This window comes from Atta colombica, unplaced genomic scaffold, assembly GCF_001594045.1.
Source record: "Atta colombica isolate Treedump-2 unplaced genomic scaffold, Acol1.0 scaffold49, whole genome shotgun sequence".
NCBI classification, from domain to species: Eukaryota; Metazoa; Arthropoda; class Insecta; order Hymenoptera; family Formicidae; genus Atta; species Atta colombica.
The window spans coordinates 202,122-217,075 of NW_017259538.1; the positions used below are offsets into that span (position 1 = coordinate 202,122).

General features: G+C 35.1%; 1 protein-coding gene across 2 annotated transcripts in view; it reads left to right on the forward strand.

Moving 5' to 3' along the window:
* The window catches only part of LOC108691672 (polypyrimidine tract-binding protein 1), a 381,205-nt gene that overhangs the window by 71,358 nt on the left and 294,893 nt on the right, over nt 1-14,954 (forward strand). For both annotated transcript variants that reach the window (XM_018199534.1, XM_018199535.1), the window contains exon 2: nt 9,294-9,449. In XM_018199534.1, the coding sequence (XP_018055023.1) occupies nt 9,369-9,449 (81 nt within the window). In that variant the 5' untranslated portion in view covers nt 9,294-9,368. The remainder of the gene's footprint in view (nt 1-9,293; nt 9,450-14,954) is intronic.

Genomic DNA, 14,954 nt, shown 5'->3' on the forward strand with positions numbered 1-14,954 from the left:
CGATTGAGGCTTCCAGCTTGACGACGCTGGAATGGCTCGAATATTGGCTAAAAATGTAAATTGCCTCAAGATTGTGCAACCCAGTCGTTCTCTGAATCGTTCTAATGTATCCTCCCCGATCGGCGCGCTGTGAAATAATTGAAAACACGCGTCACATCTCCGGGCTGTTTTAATCAAGAACCGCTCTTTTCATTGATGCTGCTTCCGTTCTGCTCTCGGCGAATGTGCTCTTGTGGAAACTTTTGGGACAAAAAGCAAGAGAATATAAAGTCTGTACTTATAACGCTCGGGGAAATGTAACTCACAATCAGATGCTAAATTAAGATATATAATAAACTACGATGCATAAAGTATTTTGTGAATTGCATTTTTATTTTTTGTCACACACGTATGCTTTATAAAATTTTTATTTTCGAAGAAGTAAATAATATATAAACACAGAATATAAACCGCAAGTGCAACAATCCGCAGTAGTATATGTCTATGTATAATCAGCCTTATTTAAGAATCGCATATGTCATTTTTTTGAATTCATTATTACGTTTCCGTATATCAAACATTTTTTATTTATTTATGTATGCATATAATACTCAAATATTCAAAATTAATTTTATATTATTTAAATACATCTAATATGAATTGACTTTCAGCTTTCAGTTCCAAAACTCTTGAATGGTTACAATCCGTTTCTTTATACGTACACATTGTTTTTGGGATAACTCATATTGTTCATCATGTCTGTTTTTGTCTAAAGTTCTTTTAAGATATACGTAAACTTTAGAAATGGTTGAAAACGGAAAGTGTCGGACATACTCGAATAACGCTGCGATAGAAAGCACAGAAGGAATTTGTTTTCGCGTCGAGAAACATCGTGGCTCGTGCCGATAATACATCACTGTTCTGTAACGGTCGAAAAAAAAAAGAAGAATTTTTTCCAAAATTCTCTCTGAAAACTGCGACACGTTCAATTTGTCATTGGCGCTGCACTGTTTTGTACCTCCCGAAATAATGCACGCATTAACTCGGGACTTTGACACTTCCATTCTCGCCTCCATTAAATGGCCACGTGCCCCCCCCCTCTCTCTCTCTCTCTCTCTCTTGTTTGCGAAAAAGCATTAGCATAAGCTCTTTCGTATCTTCTTTTTCTTTTATTGGAAGATGAATTATATAGGACTTTTTTTTAGAAATTCAAATCACCGTTAGAACAGACTGAATAAATATATAGGATTTACATCTTTCTGTCATTTTTTAAGTCGGCATTATTTCTTTTTCTCTATCTGTACGCTTTCTTGACAGAAGCAGAGTTAATCAATGTTGAATTAACTGTAAGTGAATGCAGAATTAATCAAATGCAAACTGTAGCGACGGGAAAAGTGCTGGTATGTCAGAAGCACGAGTAAGGAGAGGCATATGCGGCAACGCAATGGAACGAGAGCAAAGAGAGAATACGGAAATCGAGCGAGACCGGAGGGAAACGCATGATATAGGGTGAAAAGGAGAAAAGAGGAGAGGATAGAAACGCAGAGGATGGCGGATGCGAGTACCAGAGAGAAATGGAAGGAGAAAGAGATAGGGGAGAGACGAGAATTGTCAGGGAAGGACTGGACATGCTGAACACGCTACTGCAGCTTTATCCGTATTAATGTGGAATAACACGCGCAATTGTTGCTTTGAACCTGCCATCCAGAATGCGTGCTTCGTCTGCTCGTCGCGTGTGCGAATGAGAGCCGAATGCTATGAATAAAGCGCATATTGCTATTATCATTATCATACGCACTTGTTTCGCGGAGATGTGTGATAATTGCAGCTACAATGTGACTGAAAAGTTGTTTCCATCATTCGAAAAAGAACCAGGATGTTTTGACGTCATTGCGAATTAACTTTTGAATCGAATTCTTCATTAGAAACTCACTATGACACTATTAAATATCAAAAGAGCAATTGTAATTCATTCCCTTGAATTAAAAATAATTTTTAACTTTATGGCTCGTTTTTACGATACATAGTTACCTTAAGATTAAAGGTTATCAACAGATTCCTCAATGAAATTCATTCATGAATTTCTTGATTATCTTTAATCTTTAAGTAATCATATGTTGTGAAACCGAGCCTTAGTGTATCAAAATGTAAATCATTCCGTTTTTTTTGTAATTAGTTTCAAAGTAAACAACATTCGTATTAAACACCCATATTAATATAAGCATTTTGTAAATAATAAATAATAATAATAATAATAATGATAAATTAAATTTGAGTCAAATTTTATGTATTTTCTTTAGTTAGATTATTTAATTCTATAGTTTTAAATGATCTAACTCAAGAAAATACGTAATGATAAATTTTAAGTAACAGTAATAATAAATTAAATTTGACTCAAATTTAATTTATTATTACTATTACTTAAAATTTATCATTACTAGGAGTGATAGAATGATTAAAAATGATTAAAATAATTTAAATTGATATAATTTAACATTATGAATTTAACAGTATAAATTTACATAATGGACCGTATTTCGCAAGACATTCGGAAGGATCGAATGCTACGATAATACCAAATTGCAGATAGAAAGTAGAATAAATTCTAAAGTCTGACATTAAAAGCCTTTGAGAATCCGTATTTCGACAAATTTTTAAGTCACTAATCAACGGATTTGAATTTCTGTACGAACAGATCCATGAACAAAGTCACAGTTAGTTGACAACGAGAGATCAGGTGCGCTGGACTCAATTCACCAATCTTAATCCGTCGGATTTAACCCACGGACCAAATCCATAAAAAAACCGTTCTTGTATGTCTAGCTATTGACGCGGGATCGATTCGGATTATGGTTCGTGATCCCGGATGATGAGTGTCGCGGTCGACATCAAGGCTTCGAATTCGACATACGCGCTTGTGAATCGTAATACCACGAATATCGTCGATCGAACTATCATCCGTATCCGGGCGTAATCCTAATTGGCGATTGCAATTTACGACTCTGTGTGATATTTTGTGCTTGGATGACTTTTTGAAAATGCCGATCGAGAGCGCGCGCTTTGCTTTGTACGGCTTGTACGGATTACGTGTTACTTTTTTTTTTATTGCTATGAAAGAAAAATAATTTAGTGAATATAAATGCGACTCGGATAAATGTAATATTCATATTGCGACTAAGTATCAGGTGTTGATATCGATGCTAGCTATTATCCTTTATCAATCTTTTACTTTAGAATAAAAACACATACGAAAAATTCATGTACATTTTCCTGTGGAGCAGTACATCACATATTTTCGCTATAGCGATATTTGTTTTATCACTACACTCTCATGCGATGAGCTGCGCTCAAGATGATATGAGATAAAGAAATATTGGAAGATTTCGCTGAAGAATCGTCGTTTCTACTCTTCCATGCAGGATGATCCTTAATCGTAGATGTGCGGTGAAGTAGAAATCTGTCTACATAATTATATGCCTAATTAATTAAGTAGGAAACTATTTAATTAAATTGGCGTTGAAATGCCATGTTATTTATTATTATGCTTTAGCTTATTATGCTCTACAGATATTATCAAATTAATATATTTTTATGAATTGAATTTTTGTTTGCGAAATTTTTTATTTATGAAAGATATAGACATAGTGAAAAAAACATTTTGTATTTCTTAAAACCAGTTTTCGTTAAAATTTTTGATTGAATTTTTTACATATCCCTTAGTCAATATAACGCATTGTGATTATTTGAATATTTTGTGTTAAATTGATGTTCAATATTTCTTAGTATTGAAATAACACAATTTATGAGTTGATGAACAAATAAGATAAAATTTATTATATTCTGAACTATCAATTCTAAAATAAATGAAGAAAATGTATTAATTTAACATATTGTAAGTGTTTACTGAAGAAATATGCTTTCACAATTTATTTACCAATTGTGTCAGTGTTACATTTTTGTGTTAATTTTTTTTTACACTTACGTGTTAAAAAGATTTGGGTGGACGTTTGGAACACGTAAAATGTATTAAATTTAATACAAATTTCCCGATACAATTTTCCTATGCGGATTAAGTCAAATCTATTATTTAAATCTTAATTAATATTTTTTACATTGATTTTTTTCATCATTGCGTCATTAAAAATGGACAATTTTCATGCATTTAGAAAAAAATATTTGAGATCTGATATTATAAAATGATTTCTACGCAGAGATACGTTGTAAGCATCGCAAACGCGAGTATCTGGCGTTTTTTACTTGTACATTCGTGTGTGTTATGAGCGATGCACGCGTATTCGTTACGTATGAACTATTTTTCAAAATTTGTTGTATCTATCATGGGACTACAGGCACATATTTCCGTCAGTATTTACGCTGCGAAAACAATTCAATGGAGAGGTACGTGGACACGCGTTTAACCCTTAATCGGGGTGTGACGATGCGGCATGCTGTGCAAACTACACAGTTTATAAACGGGGAATAGCAATAATTGAATCGCATTTTAATACGATAACGGATGCAGCGGTGGAAGCGCGGAGATGCGAGATTCTTTAGCGGATCGTTTCAGCGAGGAATGTTATACGGGACATTAATGAGCTGACGCACTCCGTTGGAAATTGCATTTGGAAATCCCCTTCGGGATTCGATCGTGGCGCGAGCATCCCATTCTACTGCTATAACAGTGGTCTTTCGGCCGTGTTCCGGGGTGTCCGGGCTCGCGTGGAAGGGGCGCGAAGGGCTGTTTTATGCAGGCCTTGGATTTTATGCAATGAGACTGCAATATCAAACGGCGCGCGAGCGGAGTGCCGTTGAATAAAATATCCGGTACTGTTGAGGAAAAAAGCAGCGAGACGAGCGGGTGGGAAAGGAAAATGGGGTGAGGAACGACCGCCAGACACATTTCGATTTCCCTATACCTGGCTGTGCTGCACAATAGATACCTACACAGGAGCCGTGCGATCGCGCGGGATCTCACGGGTGTATTAAAGTGCGCCTCATATTCCCCACCGATCGTTGCAGTAATTTATTACGCGCCCGATCGCTATTCGCTGTCCCATTGTTTTTTTGTTTATTGAAATGCGGCCTCGATATTACTGTCGCTCGATTTTTTAACTCATTCAACGAGTCACCGATTTTTCAGTCCTTTGAAAGAAAAGTCTGAATTTTTCACGAGTCGTTTGCACACAACAGCATAGATGTTTCGTGAACTTTCTCAACGATTTTTGAATACATCAGAATCGGAACGTAACGCGATATTTACATTTGGACAATCGTCGTTCCTCGTATGAGATTCGATTCATTTCATGAAGTATTCTATCGATCTGTCACGAAATTGTTTTTGCCGCTTCGTACAATTATTTCAGAATTAGCAGAACCAGGCAGGTTTAAAAGCGCGATATACGCTAGAAATGTCATTTAATTATAATGTATCGTGCGCTTTATCCGCGTAATTTATTATTAAATTTACATACCCAGCTATTGGTCATTTCAACGACTATGCTGACAATGTTCCCTCTTCGTCATTGTTTACAGTCATTCTGTGTTTAGCAACTCGGTCAACTTATGCGAACGAATAATCTCGCTTGACGTCATGGAATGAAAAAATGAAACAATGCAAAAACAGTTGAGTGCAAAGAGTGTTGTGAAGTAGAAAGGGATGTGTGCGGGAGAGAGAGAGAGAGAGAGAGAGAGAGAGAGAGAGAGAGAGAGACTTCGAAACTTAGGTCATTGGTGTCACGTGGCTCTTGACGATCTGAAAAGTAAGAGCCGGGAGGGATGAAGAGAGTGCAGAAGAGGGTAGAGGTAGACAGAGAAAGGGAGAGAAACGGGAACGCTGTAACAGCACGATTCGAGGCGGCTTAACCGGCAAATCCGAGGTAAGATCCTTCGCGAAATCTCTATTTCCGCGAACGCCATGTTTCCACGACGTTCTCTCGTAGCCGCCGGAAGTACTCTTCCGCCTCTCCCCGATCTCCAGCCGATTCCAAAACCCGGGTCTACTTGCGTCGCGGGCGCGTGTCTGCCATGTAAATCTTAAAGGATTACGCTCATAATTGCTTGCGTCGCCGCGTAATTGAAGAGCACTTAGACCGGCTCAGAACCGACGTGATACGTGACTACCTCGCACCAGGATCGAAGATCCCGCCGAAACGATTCCGTCATGGATTCTCATCGTGCAACGCGCGAACGTGGCAAAATGCTACGTACAAAATGGACTCATATTAGATAGGATGCAGGGATGTCGTGGTGTACGTGATATTATAGCTTCATGAATGTAATATATTCGTATCTTCAATCTTGCAAATATATAAAAAGGCGATAAAGATTTTAATGAGAAAACAATAACTGCTTCCAATAAAAAATTTCTTCTTCTGACATTTAATATTGATTTCTACTTCAAAAATCTATTTTAAATACTCACATTTAGATTTTTCAATGAAATACTGAAATGTCATGTGTATTTAATTGGATACACACTTAAATATCAAAGAGCAATAGTAATTCAATCTCTTGAATTAAATAACATTTTGTTTTTTTTAATTGCTATATATGTCAAATTGCAGGTCAATCCATTTCTGCAGTTTTAAATAAACAAGGTTGTTTTAAAATAAATAATGTTTATATTAACTTATGCACTTGGTGAATAATAAACTAAATTTGAATTAAATTTAATACATTTTTTAAAATTAAATTGATTAACTTTATTGTGTTAATTATATTAATGATATATTAAATAAGAATAATCTAAATGAATATGATATATATCTAAATAAAAATGAATTAAAAATAACTTAAATTGTATATAATTTGACATTATGAATTTAAATAGTGCTGTAGATCAAAATTCATAAATATTTATTTTAAAAAAGTTAGGCAGAAAATAGGCGTCAGAAGACCGATTACAAAAATTCATGCTCAGTGTTGACCTTTAACATATATATATATAAGTAATTAAATATATTTTGGTCCTTTGTTATATAAGATGGAGCTTTCGTGTTCCGAGTTAATTTTTATCACTTTTGTAGTATTTATATAGAAATTATTAAATGATTTTTAAAATATTATTTTAATGTTGCTATAAAGTATTTATAAAATAATAAATTTATTTTAAAAAAAGGAAAAAAAGAGAAATTAACTTTTAGCCAAATACTTTTAATATTTCAAAGAAAAGAAATGAGTAGAACACGAATGATTCAATCGTGTCTAATGTAATCATATTAGGCGTACAACTTTGCTTCCGCCGTTTTCCTATAGATGGCTTTAGCGGTAAGTGGTGGTCGAAATAAATAGATCATAGACGTCATACAATAAACTTGGGCATCTGTCAACATAACCCCATAGAAACATTAGTCGATTTGTGTCTGCATCATAAAGTTATTCTCGATTGAAAATGTCAGTTTACGAGCCAAATTCTCGTCATTTGCGGGAGGTTTTAATTTTTTGCTTCAATATGAAGAAATCTGCGGCTGAGGCTCATCGAATGCTCTCAAATACTTATGGTGAGGCCGCTATTAGTGAAAGAACGTGTCGTGAGTGGTTTCAACGCTTCAAGAACGGTGATTTTGACGTCCAAGGTCATGCTCTGTATTTGGTGGGACCAGCTCGGCGTAGTGTATTATGAACTGTTAAAATCGACTGAAACAATCACAGGCGATCGGTATCGAACGCAATTGATGCGTTTGAGCCGAGCATTGAAAGGCAAACGGCCGCAATACAACGAGAGACACGATAAAGTGATTTTGCAGCATGACAATGCTCGACCCCATGTTGCGAAAGTGGTCAAGACATACTTGGAAACGTTGAAATGGGAAGTCCTACTCCACCCGCCGTATTCTCCAGACGTTGCTCCGTCTATCACTTGTTTCGATCAATGGCACACGGCCTGGCTGACCAGCACTTCCGGTCTTATGAAGAAGTAAAAAATTGGATCGATTCGTGGATAGCCTCAAAAGATGACCAGTTTTTTCGACGCGGGATTCGTACGCTACCCGAAAGATGGGAGAAAGTAGTGGCCAGCGATGGACAATATTTTGAATCATAAATGTATAACCAGTTTTTTACAATAAAGCCTCGAATTTCGGAAAAAACGGCGGAAGCAAAGTTGTACACCTATTAATGTAATCATATTATTAATTCTAATTTCTCACCGAGCGTTCTTTTAGTTTTCATACCGTACATAACCAGCCATTCAATTATCGAACATCATTTGTTGAACAAAGAAGAAGCATAGTCCGCAATTCGGCACTCGAGCAATGCAGGCGAAAGTGAATACACCTACATTAATTTTTTTTTAAGAAAATTTGTGTCATCCCTGACTTTGTTGCTTACACGTGAAATATTATAAGTATTATTTTTTTGGTCAGACAATTTGGATATCATGTATTGATTTTGAGATTTAATTGGTTAATTCCTTCTTTATTGTTAATATTATAATAGCTGTGACTTACAGTTACGCATAAAGAATTTAAAAAACTTCGTAATAGATTATCCCTATGTTGCTATATTGTTTCAAAAATATAATTATTATTTAATTGATTGTTTTGCTCTTAGTTCTTTGATATTAGTCCCAAATTCTGACTCGCTCTTAATCGCGGCTTTATTAACTAATGAAATCGTAATCGTGCGATCTTTGACGCAGCTCGTCGACTTTCGCGCGATCCGATCTACGTCCAAACTTAAGCTCCCAGTACAAGCCTAAACTCGTGATACTGTCGGGTTTAATGGATTAATTTTGTAATTGGATGATTTGTATAATTGAGGCACGCACACAACGTAACTATGACCAGTGATGACGTGGGTGTTTGTGACAAAATTTTAACTGAACTTTTGGACTTTCGTTCTGACGAGAGTTTTGGGACTATCGGAAATGTCAACAGTGCGTTACTGGTTTATGGAAAAGTTGGGATACGAAACTATTTCGGGTTTTTGTCGGAAGCTTCCATCGGCGCTTTGTAGGACCACAATCGATTGGCGTTTCAGTGATTTACCGATAAAGTGACAAGTCTGTTAGTCGATATATACGGTCGCGGCGAATATTTTCTGCGTGTATAAAACTTTAGCAGCTGTTATTTTAAACGAATTCTGCGGTATCACTAACAATTGCGATTTTAAATTTTTGATCGTGTTACATTTTTTACTTTTTCTATTAGTTTTTTTTTTTATACAACCTTTACAATATTCGATAGTGTCTTCGGTAGTTTTCGGTAATGATTTTTTTTATTATTAGGTTGGAAAAGTTATAAGTTTCGAAGCACTTTTTAAATTTAAGTTTTGAAACGTCTTTTAACCTTTTTTTCTTTTTTTTTGTGTTTCAGGTAGGTCTAATAAGCAATAGAATTGATCTGTGTTCGATACATCGACGGAAAATACGTGTGAAGAATTTAGACAGTATGATGATGACAAACCTACCCCCTGTTATGCTGCCACCCATTACGGACTACGGGATGCTGACGCCTACTCTCGGAATAAAGGTGAGTTGATTTGCCCTCCGGCAAACCTCAATGAAGAACTGAATTTCGCGATTATACATAAATACAATCAAATATCAATTACACAATTTTATCCATATCCTGATCATACATACGCTTATTTAAATTGGCATATATTCAGAAAGAAACGAAGCGAAAAACGATTTTACTGGAAGATTAAAAATTTTATACTAATATAAGTCTGAAAATAATATTTACAGATCTGAAAATAATTTTGTTGGGCCATCAAAATAATTATGATGGAAACTAAAAAAAATGAGCAATACTTGTACTGCGAAAAATTTTAATATTCTGTCAATCAGTTTGAGTTTCTAATAAAATTATCTTGACGGTACAAAATTAGTTTTAAATCTGTATCCAGTAAAATTTTAAATCTTTTAGTAAAAAAATCGTTCTTTCCGTATAAAATATAATATACAAAATACATAGATTAATCTTTCGTGTAAAAATGTATAAACAAAACGCATGAAAAATCTTTTGAGTTTAGGTCATGTAAAAGCATATCGATCGCTTTCACATTGATATATTTTTCTACCGATAGTTTTTGACAAGTCAACTACAAAATCGCCGCGGGCTATTTTAATGGTGATTGTAATCATTTTTATCCAAAAAGGTCTGTTACTTGTTCTCGCTTCTATACGGTTTTTTTCTCGGAACAATGGTACGTTTTACTACCGATATAAAAGCACTCCTAGCGAGCCTTTCGAGCATCGGCTATCGCCTTTTACCTCCGCTTTTACAGCTTCACACTGCACTCTTGTGTGAGCACCCTACAAGCCGCGAGATATTAATTAAAATTCCGTCTGAAATACTTCCAACGCAGAAGGGTGAGCGCCAGTGTATTGGCTAATGGGGCGAGATGGGGAAGAGTTTGTATTGCACTGGCGTGTCTAATTTACTCGGCGATCTTCTACATTCTCAAATAAATAAGCAATAACAACTATCAACATTTTATTATGCTACTTATGTACATCAACTTCGTGTTAAAGCTAATAGTTACATTCATAATGCAAGTGAGGGATGCGATTAAAATGCTAACCTTAATATTGATAAAAAATTGATTTAAAAATTAAGACAAAATAAATCTGTACAATTGTATAAAAAAGAAAATGAAATGTAATATTAAATTATATGTGCAAAAATGTATATACGATTGTTATTCGTACGCAGTCGTGTTAAAATAAAAATTATCGTTTGAAGTATATATTTGTATTATATTTGATAGAAAATATATTCTAACAAATACTCGATAAAATATAGAATACATTTTTTATAATCTGTAATAAGATTATATTTTTATAGAATAATAATAAAAGGATTGTTTTAAATAAAATAAAACATAAAATTGTATATGCGTTTGATTAGAATAAAAGATCATAGAGATTGAATTTTCTGTGTAAGAGAAATAGGCAATTCCCTTTCACATTTCCGATATACTGAGTGATGAAAAAGTGAGGTATAATTGGCCGTGCGATTCCATCGGTTGTCATGCACGCATGTACGTGTGCGTTGTTAACGCGCGATTGCAAATTTTCGAATTTCATTGCTCACTTCCTTGCGTTGTTTACAACCACATTATCGAGGTTTAGCGAATTTTCCCTGTTACGTTTTACAATTCATCGTTTCAATTTGTAAACGTTATTAGTTATTAATTTGCCAATCGTGAAAACCCAAACACAAAGCTACTTGAATAAACTTGGCCATTATTCTTGCATTCATGAATTCGATCTTTTCGATCGAGTGTAGATGGATAAGTGAAATAATTAAATGAGATCGGAGAGCGGCATATGGCATGTACAAGTAACTCGGAAATCTTATATATACGAGACGATAAGAATCTGTCTGAAATCGTCACGGAAAAGTCGTCACGGAAAAGGTGAAATCTTATTGTATCAGATAACTCGTACAACTTATCTTCGTTGTCACGAAAGATTTCTGTTTCCCTTTATGAGTGTAGGAGGGAGTCTTTCAATCAGATCGACAAAGAGTGCTTTCAAGGACAGATAGTTAGCGATTGAAAGAATGCGTTATTCTCGATTCTTTCTCTTCAGGCCATGTTACTGTATTTTCTGAGGTATCGTATTTTCCAGTTACTTTCCAGGCTACTTTTAATTTTAAACTATTTTCAGCGAAATATATATATATATAAAATCGCATAAAATATAAAATTACTGCGCTTCGGCATAAACGTCATATAAGTAAAAATTACGTTTGTTGAAATTAACTGGATATTATATTATTACTTGCATTCTTTATGTTCACTTTTTTGATCATCTCTCTCGAAAAGAAGTCAACTTCATGTTCGAGAAGCAACCGTATATAAGTAGAGAAGAAAAGATATTCTAAACTTCGATATTGAAAATATCCCTTTCGTAACTCGCCTTCGGTAGTTGAGAAAAGTGGAGATAGTTTTGCGACACGTTGTATAAGATTTTTAAGAGTTCAATGCAAAGAAGTTTGTCGGCTCGTCGCGGGAAGTATGCAACGCGCAGATTCACGTCGGATAAGGGAGAGAAAAGAGGGCGTTTTCGGGCTGCCGGCAAAGAAGCGCTTCTATAGAAGCGTCGCGAACAAAAAGCTGAATAACATTAACTCGCTTAATGTATTCCCTTAATTTTAATACACAATGCCCGTCGGTACGAGGCCTCCGAGCCATGTTCTCGCAACTAACCACCGGCAAAGATTCTTACCGCCGTTAAATCTCCACATCTTAATCTTTTTATCTGATTAATATTTATGTTTTATTAACATCAGTCTTGCTTTTAGATTAGAGAACGATATAACGGTATTTATTATAAGCATCAAGATATAAAACCAGAAAGTAATAAATTTTAATAAAAAATAAATTTTAAATTTATACCGTTATAATTGTTCTTTTGTGTATTAAGTGGTATATTATCTTTAATCTTGATGATATTTTAGCATTCTGTTTGTACTATAATTATTTGGTCTCTTTCTTATCACAAATACATTTTAGATCTTTTTTTTTCTGTACACAGAAAAAAAAACGATATGTTAACAGCATTAATCGACAGCAGTCTAATGAAAAGTAAAATTGTTTATTTAATAATATTAATCCTTCAAAAATATGATATTCATATAGATATCCAAATATCTTTGATGTATGAATATGATATAACGTTTTTCATTGTATATTATCTTATCAGTTCATCCTTAGTTCATTCTTATGTTTATTTTTCTATAGAAAGTATGTTATCTATAAAAAAATTTTCAATAATTTTTCGGAAACAAAAAGAAATTTGACTCATAATTCTAGGTTTTTATTTTTTAAGATAGAAAAATTTTATAAATATTCACATTTTCATATATATTGGATATACATATATTTACATATCCACGAATATGAATATTTATAAAATTTTTTTATTTTAAAAAGAAATCTAGAATTATATGTATTGTTTCCTAAAAACTATTAAAATTTTTTTGGCGAGTTTTATTTTTTAAATCTTACAATTTCCCTTGAGTAAGATTCGTTGTATTCTTTTCTTCGAAATATGATATCGTTTCAGTGCCTGGCAGTGGCTTTCGTCCCTGTAAAAGTAACAAAATTAACAAAATTATTGTCAATTAGAACTGCTGTCGGTTAATAGCATTAATATTTTTCGTATGTAATTCTCAGCGTATTGCATTTCCATTGCGTTTTCTCGTCGTCGCTGTTTGAAACAGCACTCGCGAAACAGACCCGCAGGGTCCTCGCTTGATGTTTCGCGCAGCGAAGATTACGTTTAGGATCGATTTTCTACGCATTACTTTGATCAATTTCACGATCATTTGACCAGAAGGACTTTTCATATACCGGCGATGCCTCCTTCCTCGCCTAAAGGCCGGCATCGTTTCCCAAAGCGTCCTTTCGAGTACACGCCAGGTCTGGTCGAGTTCGAGCCACATCGCATCGCATCGTACGACTCGTCGTTTTCTCGCTGGTGTTTCGTATATTTTCTTTGTGTTAATCGTGTCCAGGTCGGCTGATCCCGCGTATATATATATATATATATATATATATATATACCGAGAACCAGCCCCCGCTCGAACTCCCGAGGCGCTCTGACGTCACTCGTATTATTTCCACTCGCGTCCCACCGCACTCCGCCCACTTGTCAAACGCACGCATCGTGCGTGCGAGAGAGCGAGATAGCGAGCGAGCGTGACCGGAACGGCTAACGCGTGCATTAAATTCGGGACGATTTGATTGTTGCGGGGAGCGGCGAATTAATTTCCATTCGCGACGCAGGTATATAACGGCGAATTTCAGTCCATCTCTCGGCAACCGCCCACCACGTTTATTAATAAACGTTATTCTTGGTATTTATTTCGCGTCGGAAGAGATATCGGCTAATTGATTAACAACGAGGAAACGGCGTATCCCGTAATAAATTCGCTTAATTTTCAAAACTCTGCATTCCCCATTCTCTTCAACGTTTATTTATTACTCACCCCCTTTCTTTCTCTCTCTGTTTCCGCGTACGTTGATTTGTCCGTTATTCATTGCAACGTAAGAATTTATACGCCACGTGTAATCAAGTCGAATTAATCTACCTGTAGTGTACGTATCTCACGTGAGCATTAATTTCATTTGAAATTATATTTCGATATTTTCATCGCAATGGTGCCTCTATCGATCTTGCGATTGCTCACTTGATCGTCCGCTTATGCATATACGCTTGTTGTACATAGACTGTATGACAAAACGAAGAGGACAGAAATGCACATGAATATCCTGGCATACCCGTTGGTGACCTCGTCTCTTCGTTTGCATACGCAAACAGTGGAATTAGGGCCGGACACGTCGCGCTGCATGCTCGATCGGAGGTCCTTTGCCCCCGGGAGCGCGTTATTGTCGTCTCGAGCAGGTTATTGTCGTCGAAACACGTCGGAACAATCGACAATATTGCCTGAAATTTGACAGGTCCTCGGGGTTTCCGTTGGTAAACCACGTCTGCCACTCTCCCTCCCAGTTCGACTTCTTTCCAGTTGCGTAAAGTATACTATAAAAATATATGGGTGTCCTTTATGTCCGGATGAATTTGACACCCATGCGTATATAGTTCTCACCATGTTGCTTAATATTAATACTAACACAGTGTGAATGTAAAATTTCCAATGTTTGTATCAGTCAAGATGTTGATTTCGAACTTATAGTGTTAAATCCACATCCATATTTTTAGAGTAACACCTAATTTAATTTATGTCGCTTATATTTTCTTTGTTTAACAAACTCTATAAATTTTCTTTCATTAGATTCGTTTTGATGTGATTTTGCAAAACTGAAGTTAGTCTAAGAATTATTAGAAGTGAATTATGACATTTATATTTAATTAACTTGCGCAATGAGAATATCGAAATAAATAAGTTTCCTTTATTGTTATTATTATTATTATTATTATTGTTGTTATTATTATTATTACTACTACTACTATTATTATTATTATTATTATTATTATTATTATTATTATAATAACTTTCGAT